A 16313-nucleotide genomic window follows, 5' to 3' on the forward strand; every position below is an offset into this window, starting at 1 on the left:
GCATGCCCCAACATGCACACAGAATGCCTTGGCAAAGACTGGGTGAATTTTTGCTTCCAAGTGTGTAAGGAAATCTCTGTCCAATCATTAGCTGACCACTAAGCTAACTGAGCAGAGAATTCAGTGCCTACACATGACAAAGAATACAAACTTTACAAAATCAACTCAAAAGTCACTGGACGAACAAACAATGAGCAACAACAACAAACCCTGGGCAAGGGGTGGGGGGGCAGATTTTATATCCAAAGTTGCCACATTATTTTAAATGACTAGTTGTTAAAGAAATTACAAGACATTCAAAGTATACACGTATACAAGCAAAAAACAAGGCAATTAATAGAAACTGTCCCTGAGGAGCCCAGACATTGGACTTACTAGACAAAGACTTTAAATATGTTCAAAGAACTAAATGAAAGCATGTCTAAAGAACTAAAGGAAAGTCTAAGAATGATGTCCTAGAGACATAAGAATGATGTCTTAGACACAGAACAAATCATCAGTGAACTTAAAGATGGGTCCATTGAGATTAAGCAGCATGAGGGAAAAAAAGAATGAATTGATCTTAGCCAAAAGGCCAAGAAGCAAGAATAGTAGCTATTCCTATCAGTTTAATTTCTGACACACCCTCTATCCAAGGACAATATATTAAATGGATTTTGGAACTAGGAGATGGAATAGAACTTTGCTCCATCCACTCCATGCACTGACCCAGGTATTACTGTACTTCCAGGAATAGTGCACCCCCTTTGAGGGAAATAAAGACTGTGTTTTTTATTAAAAAACAAATGAAGATTAAACTTAACACAGCCTTACAGATCAACAGCATATGCATAATAGAATGGAAAAGAGAGAGAAAGGGGCAGAAAGTATATTTGAAGAAATGATTTCCAAAAACATTGCAAATTTGATGAAGAAATTAATCTACACCTCTGAGAAGCTTAATGAACTTCAAACAGGAAAAACTCCAAGAGATCCACACTCAGACACATCATAAAATGTTGGAAGCCAAAAACAAAAAGAGAATTTTGAAATCAGGAAAAGAGAAGCAACTCACCATACACAAGTCCTCAACAAGATCAAGAGCTGATTTATCCCCAGAAAGCATAAATGACATATTTAAAATGCTGAGAGCAAGTTTGTCAAGCTAGAATTCTATACATGGCAAATTATAATAAAATGGAGAAATTAAGACATTCTCAGATAAACCTGAGAGAATTCATTGTCAGCAAACTCACTCTACAAGAAGAGAGTTCTTCGGGTACTGGAAACTAGATAATAACCAAAGACATGAAGAAACCAGCAACACCAGAAAGGAAAATATAATGGTAAATATAAAAGACAGTATAGGGCTTCCCTGGTGGCGCAGTGGTTGAGAGTCCGCCTGCTGATGCAGGGAACACGGGTTCGTGCCCTGGTCCGGGAAGATCCCACATGCCATGGAGCGGCTGGGCCCGTGAGCCATGACTGCTGAGCCTGCACATCCAGAGCCTGTGCTCCGGCAATGGGAGAGGCCACAACAGTGAGAGGCCCGTGTACCGAAAAAAAAAAAGACAGTATAGTAGATAGCCTCATCCAACAGCAGGTAAACAGCAGAAGCAAGTAGAACTACAATCCTGCAGCCTGTGGAACAAAAACCACATTCACAGAAAGACAGACAAGATGAAAAGGCAGAGGGCTATGTACCAGATGAAGGAACAAGATAAAACCCGAGAAAAACAACTAAATGAAGTGGAGATAGGCAACTTTCCAGAAAAAGAATTCAGAATAATGATAGTGAAGATGATCCAGGACCTTGGAAAAAGAATGGAGGCAAAGATTGAGAAGATGCATGAAATATTTAACAAAGACCTAGAAGAATTAAAGAACAAACAAACAGAATGAACAATACAATAACTGAAATGAAAACTACACTAGAAGGAATCAATAGCAGAATAACTGAGGCAGAAGAACGGATAAGTGACCTGAAGACAGAATGGTGGAATTCACTGCTGTGGAACAGAATAAAGAAAAAAGAATGAAAAGAAAGGAAGACAGCCTCAGAGACCTCTGGAACAACACTAAATGCAACAACATTCGCAGTATAGGGGTCCCAGAAGGAGAAGAGAGAGAGAAAGGACACAAGAAAATATCTGAAGAGATTATAGTTGAAAACTTCCCTAACATAGGAAAGGAAATAGCCACCCAGGTCCAGGAAAGCGCAGAGAGACCCATACAGGATAAACCCAAGGAGAAACACGCCGAGACACATAGTAATCAAATTGGCAAAAATTAAAGACAAAGAAAAACTATTGAAAGCAGCAAGGGAAAAATGACAAATAACATACAAGGGAACTCCCATAAGGTTAACAGCTGATTTCTCAGCAGAAACTCTACAAGCCAGAAGGGAGTGGAATGATATACTTTAAGTGATGAAAGGGAAGAAACTACAACCAAGATTACTCTACCCAGCAAGGATCTCATTCAGATTCGATGGAGACATCAAAAGCTTTACAGACAAGCAAAAGCTAAGAGAATTCAGCACCACCAAATCAGCTCTACAACAAATGCTAAAGGAACTTCTCTAAGTGGGAAAAACAAGAGACGAAAAGGACCTACAAAAAAACCCCCAAAACAATTAAGAAAATGGTAATAGGAACAAACATATTGATAATTACCTTAAACATAAATGGATTAAATGCTCCAACCAAAAGACACAGGCTTGCTGAATGGATACAAAAACAAGACCCATATATATGCTGACTACAAGAGACCCACTTCAGACCTAGGGACACATACAGACTGAAAGTGAGGGGATGGAAAAAGATATTCCATGCAAATGGAAATCAAAAGAAAGCTGGAGTAGCAATACGCATATCAGATAAAATAGACTTTAAAATAAAGAATGTTGCAAGAGACAAGGAAGGACACTACATAATGATCAAGGGATCAATCCAAGAAGAAGATATAACAATTATAAATATATATGCACCCAACATAGGAGCACCTCAATACATAAGGCAACTGCTAAGAGCTATAAAAGAGGAAATCGACAGTAACACAATAATAGTGGGGGACTTTAACACCTCACTTACACCAATGGACAGATCATCCAAACAGAAAATTAATAAGGAAACACAAGCTTTAAATGACACAATAGACCACATAGATTTAACTGATATTTATAGGACATTCCATCCAAAAAAAGCAGATTACACTTTCTTCTCAAGTGCACATGGAACATTCTCTAGGATAGATCACATCTTGGGTCACAAATCAAGCCTCAGTAAATTTAAGAAAATTGAAATCATATCAAGCATCTTTTCTGACCACAACACTATGAGATTAGAAGTGAATTACAAGGAAAAAAATGTATAAAACACAAACACATGGAGGTTAAACAATACATTACTAAATAACCAAGAGATCACTGAAGAAATCAAAGAGGAAATCAAAAAATACCTAGAGACAAATGACAATGAAAACACGACGATCCAAAACCTATGGGATGCAGCAAAAGCAGCTCTAAGAGGGAAGTTTATAGCTATACAAGTCTACCTCAAGAAACAAGAAAAATAGCAAATAAACGATCTAACCTTACACCTGAAGAACTAGAGAAAGAAGAACAAACAAAACTCAAAGTTAGCAGAGGAAAAGAAATCATAAAGATCAGAGCAGAAATAAATTAAATAGAAACAAAGAAAACAATAGCAAAGATCAATAAAACTAAAAGCTGGTTCTTTGAGAAGATAAACAAAATTGATAAACAATTAGCCAGACTCATCAAGTAAAAGAGAGAGAGGACTCAAATCAATAAAATTAGAAATGAAAAAGGAGAAGTTACAACAGACACTGCAGAAATACAAAGCATCCTAAGAGACTACTACAAGCAACTCTATGCCAATAAAATGGACAACCTGGAAAAATGGACAAATTCTTAGAAAGGTATAACCTTCCAAGACTGAACCAGGAAGAAATAGAAAATATGAACAGACCAATCACAAGTAATGAAATTGAAACTGTAGTTAAAAATCTTCCAACAAACAAAAGTCCAGGACCAGATGGCTTCACAGGTGAATTCTATCAAACATTTAGAGAAGAGCTAACACCTATCCTTCTCAAACTCTTCCAAAAAATTACGGAGGAAGGAACACTCCCAAACTCATTCTATGAGGCCACCATCACCCTGATACCAAAACCAGACAAAGATACTACAAAAAAAGAAAATTACAGACCAATATCACTGATGAATATAGATGCAAATATAGATGCAAAAATCCTCAACAAAATACTAGCAAACAGAATCCAACAACACATTAAAAGGATCATACACCATGATCAAGTGGGATTTATCCAGGGATTCAAAGATTCTTCAATATATGCAAATCAATCAATGTGATACACCATACTAACAAATTGAAGACTAAAAACCATATGATCATCTCAATAGATGCAGAAAAAGCTTTTGACAAAATTCAACACCCATTTATGATAAAAACTCTCCAGAAAGTTGGCATAGAGGGAACCTACCTCAACATAATAAAGGCCATATATGACAAACCAACAGCAAACATCATTCTCAATGGTGAAAAACGGAAAGCATTTCCGCTAAGATCAGGAACAAGACAAGTATGTTCACTCTCACCACTATTATTCAACATAGTTTTGGAAGTCCTAGCCACAGCAATCATAGAATAAAAAGAAATAAAAGGAATACAAATTGGAAAAGAAGTAAAACTGTCACTGTTTGCAGGTGACATGATACTATACATAGAGAATCCTAAAGATGCCACCAGAAAACTACCAGAGCTAATCAATGAATTTGGTAAAGTTGCAGGATACAAAATTAATGCACAGAAATCTCTTGCATTCCTGTATACTAATAATGAAAAATCTGAAAGAGAAATTAAGGAAACACTCCCATTTACCATTGCAACAAAAAGAATAAAATATCCAGGAATAAACCTACCTAGGGAGACAAAAGACCTGTATGCAGAAAACTATAAGACACTGATGAAAGAAATTAAAGATGATACCAACAGATGGAGAGATATACCATGTTCTTGGATTGGAAGAATCAATATTGTGAAAATGACTATACTACCAAAAGCAATCTACAGATTCAATGCACTCCCTATCAAATTACCAATGGCATTTCTAACAGAACTAGAACAAAAAATCTTAAAATTTGTATGGAGACACAAAAGACCCTGAATAGCCAAAGCAGTCTTGAGGAAAAAAAGCGGAGCTGGAGGAATCAGACTCCCTGACTTCAGACTATACTACAAAGCTACAGTAATCAAGACAATATGGTACTGGCACAGAAACAGAAATATAGATTAATGGAACAAGATAGAGGGCCCAGAGATAAACCCATGCACCTATGGTCAACTAATCTATGACAAAGGAGGAAATGATATACAATGGAGAAAAGACAGTCTCTTCAATAAGTGGTGCTGGGAAAATTGGACAGCTACATGTAAAAGAATGAAATTAGAACAATCCCTAACACCATACACAAAAATAAACTCAAAATGGATTAAAGACCTATATGTAAGGCCAGACACTATAAAAACTATTAGAGGAAAACATAGGCAGAACACTCTATGACATAAATCAGAGCAAGATCCTTTTTGACTCACCTCCTAGAGAAATGGAAGTAAAACCAAAAATAAACAAATGGGACCTAATGAAACTTAAAAGCTTTTGCACAGCAAAGGAAACCATAAACAAGACAAAAAGACAACTCTCAGAATTGGAGAAAATATTTGCAAGTGAAGCAACTGACAAAGGATTAATCTCCAAAATTTACCAGCAGCTCGTGTAGCTCAATATCAGAAAAACAAACAACCCAATCCAAAAATGGGCAGAAGACCTAATAGACATTTCTCCAAAGAAGATATACAGATTGCCAACAAACACATGAAAGAATGCTCAACATCACTAATCATTAGAGAAATGCAAATCAAAACTACAATGAGGTTATCACCTCACACCAGTCAGAATGGCCATCATCAGAAAATCTACAAACAACAAATGCTGGAGAGGGTGTGGAGAAAAGGGAACCCTCTTGCACTGTTGGTGGGAATGTAAATTGATACAGCCACTATGGAGAACAGTATGGAGGTTCCTTAAAAAACTAAACATAGAATTACCATATGACCCAGCAATCCCACTACTGGCCATATACCCAGAGAAAACCATAATTCAAAAAGACACATACACCCCAATGTTCATTGCAGCACTATTTGCAATAGCCAGGTCATGGAAGCAACCTAAATGACCATCGGCAGATGAATGGATAAAGAAGATATGGTACATATATACAATGGAATATTACTCAGCCATAAAAAGGAATGAAATTGGGTCATTTGTTGAGATGTGGATGGATCTAGAGAGTGTCATACAGCGTGAATTAAGTCAGAAAGAGAAAAACAAATATCGTATACTAACGCATATATGTGGAACCTAGAAAAATGGTACAGATGTACCGGTTTGCAGGGCAGAAATTGAGACACAGATGTAGAGAACAAATGTATGGACACCAAGAGGGGAAAGCGGCAGGGGATGGGGCAGTGGTGGTGTGATGAATTGGGGGATTGACATGTATACACTGATGTGGATAAAATGGATGATGAATAAGAGCCTGCTGTATAAAAAAATAAATAAAATAAAATTCAAAAAAAAAGAAAAATGAGGAAATGCATAGAACAGACCTGATCCAACACACAGCTTGGAGCCAAAAAAAAAAATTAAATAAAATAAAAATAAATAAATAAGACAGTATAAATGTATTTTTTATTGTCTTTCTTCTGACTTAAAAGACAACTGCATAAAGCAATAATTATAAACCTATATTAATGGGCACATGATGTGTAAAGAGGTAACTTGGATGATAATGAGAGCAAAAGCAGGGAGGGAATAAAGTTATATAGGAGTATTGTTTTATATACTATTGAAATTAAAATGGTATTACTCCAAACTAAATAACCAATGGATAAAAAGAAGAAAATTCCAGGGAACTTAGAAAATACTTTGAGATGAATGGAAAAAAAAAACATACACTATACCAAAACCAATGAGATGTAAATAAAGCAGAGCACAGAGGGAAATATGTAGCCATAAACGCAAGTATTGAAAAAGTAGAAAGCTCTCAAATCCATAACCTAACTTCCTACTTTAAAATATTAGAAATGAAAGAAAATCAAACCCAAAAATATTAGAAGAAAGGAAATATTAAATACTAGAGTGGAAATAAATGAAACAGAATGAAAAAAATAGAGAGGAAAAAAATAATCAATGAAACCAAAAGTTGTCTCAAAAGAGCAATGTAAATGACAAATCTTTAGCTACACTGACCAAGAGAAAAATAGGTGAGACTCAAGTTACTAAAACCAGGAATAAAATTGGGAACATTACTACTGAATTAACAGAAATAAATAAGGTTAGAGACACTATGAAAAAAGTATACAAACAAATTAAATAATCTAGATGAAAGGGACAAATTCCTAGAAACACAAACCAAAAGTGGTTAAAAAAATAGAAAATCTGAATAAACAAGAGATTGAATTATTAATTTTTTTTAAATTCCACAAAGAGAAGCCCAGATACAAAAGGTTCCACTGGTAAATTTTTACAAACATTTAAAGAAGAAATAACAGCACTCCCTCATGAATGCTTCCAAAAAATAGAAGAGGGAACTTTCTAGCTCATTCTATGAGTCCAGTATTACCCCAATATCAACTGGACAAAGATATTACAAGAAGTACAGATCAGTATCCCTCATGAATATATCTTAAAATCCCCAACAAATTCTAGAAAACAAAATGCATCAACACATGAACAGGATTATACATCATAATCAACTGGGATTTAACCCAGGAATGCAAGGGTTGTTCAACCTATGAAAATCAATGTAGCATACCATATCAATAGAATATACGGGAAAAAAAAACACGATCATCTCCACAACTGCAGGAAAAGCATTTGACAAGATCCAGCACCCTTTCATGATTAATAAAAAGGAAAAGCATTCAACACAAACTAGAAATAAAAGGGAACTTCCTCAATCTAACAAAGGCATCTACAAAAAACTCACAGCTAGCGTCATACTCAATGGTAAATGAATGAAAACTTCCCCCCTAAGATCAGGAACAGCACAGGATATCCACTCTTGCCACTTTTATTCAACACAGTATTGAAGTTCAAGACAGGTTAATTAAGCAAGAAAAAGAAATTAAAGGCATCTAGATTAGAAAGAAAGTAGTAAAACTCTCTCTGTGTGCAGATGACATGATCTTGAATATAGAAAATCTTAAGGAACCCACACACCAAAATTTAGAGCTAATAGACAAGGTTCAGCTAGGTTTCAGGATAACATACAAAGATCAGTTGTATTTCTGTACACTAGCAATGAACAATACAAAATTGAAATTAAGAAAATAAGTTTATTTACAGTAGCATCAAAAAGAATAAAATACTTAGGAGTAAATTGAACTAAAGAAGCACAACGCTTATATGCTGAAAACTATTTTTAAAAATTAAAGAAGACTTAAGTACATTGAAAAATATCCTATGTTCATAAACTGGAAGACTTAACATTGTTAAGATAGCAATACTCCACAAACTGATCAATGCAATCTCCATCAAAATCTGAGCTTCCTTTAGTGAAAAAATTGACAAGCCAATTCTAAAATTCATATAGAAATGCAAGGGATCCCAAAGAGCCAAAATAATCTTTGGGGAAAAAAAGAACAAAATTGGAGGACCCACACTTTCCAATTTCAAAACCTACTACAAAGTTACAGTAATCAAGTCTGTTGTGCTGGCATAAGGATAAACATATAGATCAATGGTAGAAATTTCATAGTCCACAAATAAACTCTCACATTTATGGTCAACTGATGTTTGACAAGAGTGTTAAGACCATTCAATGGAGAAAGAATAGCCTTTATGGTGCTGGGACAACAGGACATCTATATGTAAAACAATGAAGTTGGACCCCTACTCATACCACTTACAAAGATTAACTCAAAATGGATGAAAGACCTAAACGTAAGAGCTAAAACTATAAAACTCTTAGAAGGAAACATAGGCATAAATCTTGGTGACTTTGGATTAGACAATGGATTTTTAGATATGATACCTAAAGCACAAGCAAACCAAAGACAAAATATAGATAAATTGGACTGTTTCAAAATTTAAAACATTTGTGTTTCAAAGAGTCTATCAAGAAAGTAAAACGAGAGCCCACAGAATGGGAGAAAAGATTTGCAAATCACATAACTGCTAAGGGTCTAATGTTCAGAATATATAAAGAGCCCTTTCAACTCAATAAAAAGACAAATTGGGCTTCCCTGGTGGCGCAGTGGTTGAGAGTCCACCTGCCGATGCAGGGGACACGGGTTCGTGCCCCAGTCTGGGAAGATCCCACATGCTGCGTAGCGGCTGGGCCTGTGAGCCATGGCCGCTGAGCCTGCGCATCCGGAGCCTGTGCTCCGCAACGGGAGAGGCCACAACAGTGAGAGGCCCGCATACCGCAAAAAATAAAAAAAAAAAAAGACAAATTACTTGATTTTAAAAATTGTCAAAGGGTTTGAATAGACATTTCTCGAAAGGAGATATACAAATAGCCAGTAAGCACATGAAAAACTGCTCATCATCATTAGTCATTAGGAAAACATCAAAATTACAACAATACAACCTTTCACACCCATAAAATGGCTCTAATCCAAAAATGAATAATAACAAGTGTCGGTAAGGATGTAAGAATGTACAGGGATGCAGCTGCTTTGGAAACAGGTTTGGCAGCCTATCTGTTTCCTATTTGTACTGTAAAAAATTACCAGAAATTTAGTGGCTTAAAACAAAGTTACGGTTCTAGGGGTCAGAAGTTCATGATCAGTTTCATTGGACTAAAGTCAAGATGTTGGCAGAGCTGTTTCCTCCTGGAGGCTCTGAGAGGAGAATCTATTTTCTTGCCTTTTTCAGCCTCTAGTGGGGCTTCTTGTGTTGCTTGGCCTTTGACCCCTCCCATCTTCAAGGCACTACACGCTCATGTCTGCTTTTGCTCTGCCTTGTCCTTCATCCTTCTTATTATTGTAAGGACAGATGGGACTACATTGGGTCCATCCAGATAATCCAGGATAATTTCCACATCTCAAAATCCTTAATCTGGGGACTTCCCTGGTGGCGCAGTGGTTAAGAATCCGCCTGCCAATACAGGGGACATGGGTTCGAGCCCTAGTCTGGGAAGATCCCACATGTTGTGGAGCAACTAAGCCCGTGTGCCAAAACTTCTGAGCCCGTGTGCCACAACTACTGAAGCCCGCGCACCTAGAGCCCATGCTCCACAACAAGAGAAGCCACCGCCATAAGAAGACCGCGCACCACAACAAAGAGTAGCCCCCACTTGCCACAACTAGAGAAAGCCTGTGCACAGCAACAAAGACCCAACACAGCCAAAAAAAAAAAAAGAAAGAAAGAAAGAAAAATCCTTAATCTAACCACATCTACAAAATCCCTTTTGTCATATAAGGTAACATTCACAGGTTCTGGGGATTAGGATAGGGAGATATTGGGGGTGCGGGGACATTATTCAGCTCACCACAAGCACTGCCTCAAAGAGTTAAACTTAGAATTATCATACGACCCAGCAATTCAACGGCTACATATACCTGACAGAACTGAAAATATGTCCAGACAAAAACATGTGCATAAAACGTTCATAGTGGGGACCTGGTGGTCCAGTGGTAAAGAATCCACCTTCCAAGGCAGCGGGCGAGGCTTCGATCCCTGGTCAGGGAACTAAGATCCAACATGCCACAGGGCAACTAAGCCCATGCGCCACAACTACTAAGCTGGCGCACCTCAACAAGAGAGTCTGCGTGCCGCAAACTACAGAGCCCACGCGCCCTGGAGCCTGCGCACCACAACTAGAGAGAGAAAACCCACACGCCACAACTAGAGAGAGAAAACCCACACGCCACAACTAGAGAGAAGCTTGTGCACCGCAACAAAGAGCCAGCGTGTCACAACGAAAGATCCCGCATGCCTCAAGGAAGGTCCTGCATGCCACAACTAGGACCCGATGCAGCCGAAAATTTAAAAAAATAAAAAATAAAAATAAATTTTTTTGAGAAAAAAAAAAAAGTTCATAGTGGCATGACTTATAACACCCCCAAAATGGAAACAATCCAAATGTCCATCAACTAATGAATGAATAAACAAAATGTGGTATACAATGTAATATTATTCACCCACAAAAAGGAAAGTACTGACACACATGCTACAACATCAATGAACCTTGCAAACATTCTGCTGATGGAAAGAAGCCAGGCACAAAAAGCTACGTATTATACGATTCCCTTTATATGAAATATCCAGAATAGGTAAATCCACAGAGACAAAGTAGATTCATGGTCACCAGAGGCTGGGGGAAGGAGGAGTGAGGAGTGACTGCTTCGTGGGTGTGGGGTTTCTACTGAGGTGATGAGTATGTTCTGAAATTAGTAAGCGGTGATGGTCTCACCACCGTGTGAGCATACTAGAAACCACTGATTATATTCTTTAAAAGGGTGAATTCTGTGGTATGTGAATTAGAATTTTAAAAGGAACATGCTAATATAGGATAAAAAAGAAAACTCTTTCGTAGTTGTGTTTCACAGTTTCATCTTCCTTGGGTGGCAGGAATCCTAGGGACTCCTCTAGATGAATGCAGCTGGGTAGAGTAGGGTTCAGAGTCCTACGGCAATTCAAAGAATGATCAAAGCCATCCCATTTGGTGGACAGTAGAACATCATGGGATCCACTTGCCCAGATTGAACCAATCTCTGCCCTCTAAGAGGCTTAATCCTAGCAGGATGCAAGGATGCACATGGATAGCTAACATAACAGATCATAAAAGACATGAAGACACAACACCATCAGAGTTCTAACCCTCCTAAGTCAGGGCATTCAGCAAAAGATTCACCACAACAATATTGGCCTGGAAGTACCCCAGGATTTGCCTTGAGTGAGGTTGGGGCGGATGGAGAATGGAAGCTAGATGACAGCATTCAAGTCCTAGGTAAGACGAGACACGTCGAGTGACTATGTGCCTCCAGTGAGGGAGAACCTCCATGACCCCTCATTTCCTGTTTCCAGCTGAATGGCAGCAAGTGAATTTTCAATGAGAGGCAGCATCTTCTCCACCCCCTGTTAGAACATAGATCCCAGACTCACGGCCACAAAGCTAATGACACTTAGCTTTCTGAAAACACCAGTTTAGTTCTAATCACCATCTCTCCACCCCTTTCCTTAAAGGAACTCCATTAGAGCTTGCAAGTTCTGACTCAAACATTTTCAACGCAGAGAAACTTACTAAGGATGTATTTTATACCCAACTGCTCTAAATGCCATGTTCCCAACGTACCCGTTTGGTCTGTTGCTCAGAAGCGTCAGGGGAGACATCCGTGATGTTTCTCCTCTTCAAGCACTGCTCATCCTTCTTGGCTTTCCGGAGCTCCAGGCTGACTGCTATCCTCTGCTGCCGCCTCATCTAATGAGGAAAAGAAAGGGAGCCCTTAGAGCTGGGAAGTCAGGTTGTCACCCCGTTTAGCCTTTAGAGCACACTTCAAAGCATCCAATTTCACTTTTACAGATGCAACAGGCTGGAAGAGTTCAGATCACACAGCTAGTCAATAGTCAGCTCAGTTAGCCTCCTCTGCTTCTTTCTCCTCCTCTACCACCTCTAGAGAGATCATCAATCTTCCTCTCAAAGTGAAGGAAGACCATTTACACCCATTGGCCAGCCAGGATTCTCAGGTGTAGAGACCTCTGAGCAAAGCATCCCATTGCCCTGAATCTGAGCACATCTTCATTGGTGCTGATTACTTCCAGAGAAGCAGGCCTGTGCCTTCTAGCTGTGGGCACCCAGGTAGGGCAGGGAACTGAAGGGAGCACCCCAGCTCCAGGTGTCCTTGACCATTTCCACTGTTGGGAATCAGCCTATAAGTCATTCAAACCTTGATCCAATCCCAAGAGTTTTACTTGTACACCAGACTGAGGAAGATGGAAATTCTAAAAACAAACCCCCCTTTTCTTCTTTTATCAGGCAAAACTCAGACCTTACAGTATTGAGAATCCTGGGGAAATGACCTAATCTTTATGGATAGATGAGTTTTGGGTTGAAGACTTTAAAATATTAATTATAAGGAAGTCAGTGTATATTAGATACTTCTGGTTCCTTAAAGGAGCTATTTGAGCCTTGCTTGAAACTAGGGTCAATGGGAATTCCCTGGTTGTCCAGTGGTTAGGACTTGGTGCTTTCACTGCTGGGGACCGGGGTTCAATCCCTGGTCGTGGAACTAAGATCCTGCAAGCCATGCGGCACAGCCAAAAAAAAAAAAAAGAAAAGAAAATAGGGTCATTGTGGTGTTATCCGGAAAGGTGGGGACACACTGGGGGCCTATGGAGCCAGTTGTCATGTTGCTCCCATCACTAAGCGGCCCTTCCCCATAGAGAATTTGGTACCTTTGGCTTCTACCTTCTCATTTCCTGGCCCTTCCTGCTGCTGTCCCCATAGAGGGTTTGATTTCTTTGTTCTAATTGGTTTCCTTTAATCTGCGGTGGTCTTGGAAGCCAGACAGCCAAGCTTGTTGGAAAGGGTGTAAGTAAGAGGGATTTGGCTTTGGACGGTGTTCAACTGGGTGGCTATGCCCTTGTGCTCTCCTTATCCTCGGCTGCCTTTCAGATTCCCAAGGCGTAGCCAACTTGATATGTCAGTCAAGATACACAGATATAGGACACAGAGCTAGACAGAAAACTTGGAGACCAGAGAAGCTGAATGAGAGATTCACACACAGCACAGCCTCCCTGGCCCAGCCCTCGTGCTCATCCCAGTAGAGAGAGCAGTCTGGACTTTTCACCTCTGAGTCCTATTTCTCTTCAAGGCATGCTGGTTGGTACCTGTATTCCCAACATCTTAGCTCCTTGGTAAGCCCCCTTGACATGCAGAGCTGCAGGTAAGCATCTATATACCAGGTACTTGATGATGCTACCCAGGTCCTAAGAGGTAGGTATCAGCCCTGTTTTATAGATGAAGAAACTGAGGCTCTGAAGTTCAATAGTTTCAAGATCACATGGAGACCTTGATCTGAGTCTACAGTTGTCCGACCAAGTCCATGAGGTTTGATCCTCCCCACCTTCAATATTTTAGTATGAGATTTTCAGATATACAGAAAAGTTAAAAGGATTATTCAATGAACATCCATGCACTTACCCACAATGAACATTCTGCTATACTTGCTTGTTCACCCCATCTAGCCCACTCTCCACAATTCTTTTTCTTTTTTTTTTTTTGCAGTACGCGGGCCTCTCACTGTTGTGGCCTCTCCCGTTGCTGAGCACAGGCTCCGGATGTGCAGGTCCAGCGGCCATGGCTCATGGGCCCAGCCGCCCCGCGGCATGTGGGATCTTCCCGGACGGGGGCACGAACCCGCGTCCCCTGCATCGGCAGGTGGACTCTCAACCACTGCACCACCAGGGAAGCCCTCCACTATTTTTAATGCATTTCAACCATGTGCTTTTTACTGCGCCCATCCTTGATAGAGTAAGGTATTGCTTCATACTCACAGATGCATCTTTGCCACGATACTTAAATTTTCTCAGCCTCTCTTCCGGAGCTTCTAAAGTCGGCATATTGACTAGAAGAAGTAAAGCACCTGTAGGTAGGACAGTTCCAAAGAGATTTTCAGTGCCCAGTATGTGGTTACTATGTAAAAGCCATCCGGGCTATAAGCCCTTAAAGGACCCACGGTGGAACAGAGAGCAGCATCCACAGGCATCACATGCCAGTTCAACAGGCAATGAGCATCATGGGAACTCAGAGGGGACCAGCCCTGGGCTACAGAAGTAAGGGATACCTTTTCAGGGGCAGTTTGGCTTGAGCTGGGCTTTTGATGGCTAGGGTAGGCTGGAAGGAAAGCACAGAACCCTTCCATGTGGCTGGGTCCAAGGAGTTCTGTACAGAGCATATGTACAGGATGCTGAGGAGCCCAACCAGGCTATGACAGGAAGATGGTCCTCTTCTCCTACATCCAATCCACCAGCACATTAGTACAGGACTGTCTCAAGTATGTCCCACTCCTAATTTTTTAGAGGACTTCCTCCACCCTGGTCCAGCCCACCATCACCTTTCACCCACACTATGGCAACTGCCTCCAAACTCTACTCCTTGCTTCTACCATTGCCTTATCCCAATCTGTTCTCTACACAAAGCCATGTGATCTTTTAAAAAGAAACTGACCATGTAGTGTCCCCCACTTTTTTCCCACTCTCTAGTGGCTGGTTGATCTTAGAAGAAAACTCAAGTTCACCATGATGCCCACCCTACGTGAGCTGGCCTCAGCCCACTTTTACCCAACGATTCTTTCCTATCTAAGAAGCTAAGCATCTTCCCAATCTGTCTGTTTCATTTTCTCCATAGCTTTTACCACAACTCAATATTTTCTTGTTAGTGCATCTTCCCCTCCATACTCCCGAGAACAAGGGGACCATGCGTGTCTTAGTTATGATTCCTCAGCCCCTTCACAATGTATGGCATGTAGTAAGTAGGTACTCAAATATTTGTTAGAAGAGGGTGGTGAGCGATAAGCTCACAAAGGGAGTTAGCCCTCCATTAGAGGAGGTTATTCAGATCAGGGCAAGTTTGGACTTCCTACAGGGCAGCAGGGAATAACCTTCCTTACAAGCATGCAATGAATATTCATCTGTTTCTAAGTATACAGGATGGGCCAGACTACATTCTACCAAAGAGAAAACTGGATAAAGATGACCAACAGACTCTATTCTTGCGAGTAGAGCAGCTGGGAATAATTTTGGTAGGAAAGACTAATTTAGACATATCAATTTGGATGGGACGGTGTAGACAACTTGGAGAATTCTGTGAGGAGAGAGCCAAGGAGAGAGAAGAGGAACTCTATCTGAGAACAGAACAAGAATTGAGTCTTGGTGACCTATGTATTAGGGTCCAAGAAAACAAAGAGCCAGCAAGGGACCAGGGAAAGGAGGGAATTTGAGACAGAACAACAGAAGCACAGCCTCAGAGGCACTACCGGTTAACAGCGGCTACCATGCCAGGGACAAATCCATAAAAAGAAGCACCACCAGCCCCAGACAGATAGGAGAGCAAGTGAGCTGAGCCTCAGAGCTGAGGCTTCACTGCTGTGACTTTGCTTGTTCTAAGGCATTAGTCTCTTTAGGAGCTTGGGCAAGAATAGCTGACAATGTGTGCAAATCTGAGAGTGGGAAATGCAAATTACTTCCCAGAATTGACCAGTTGCTCCCTCCCCACAGCA

The 16313-nt window shown here is 40.0% G+C and overlaps 1 protein-coding gene across 6 annotated transcripts in view; it reads right to left on the reverse strand.

The window, feature by feature from the left end:
- Positions 1-16313, reverse strand: part of KPNA7 (karyopherin subunit alpha 7) — a 68585-nt gene that overhangs the window by 17509 nt on the left and 34763 nt on the right. For 5 of the 6 annotated variants that reach the window (XM_082671114.1, XM_082671113.1, XM_082671112.1 and 2 more), the window contains 2 exons: positions 14590-14678; positions 12389-12514 (listed from right to left, as the gene is read on the reverse strand). In XM_082671114.1, the coding sequence (XP_082527240.1) occupies positions 12389-12514; positions 14590-14655 (192 nt within the window). In that variant the 5' untranslated portion in view covers positions 14656-14678. The remainder of the gene's footprint in view (positions 1-12388; positions 12515-14589; positions 14679-16313) is intronic. The other variant, XM_082671115.1, reaches the window with a different exon arrangement.

The sequence above is a fragment of the Grampus griseus genome, assembly GCF_964374135.1.
Source record: "Grampus griseus genome assembly, chromosome: 14".
NCBI classification, from domain to species: Eukaryota; Metazoa; Chordata; class Mammalia; order Artiodactyla; family Delphinidae; genus Grampus; species Grampus griseus.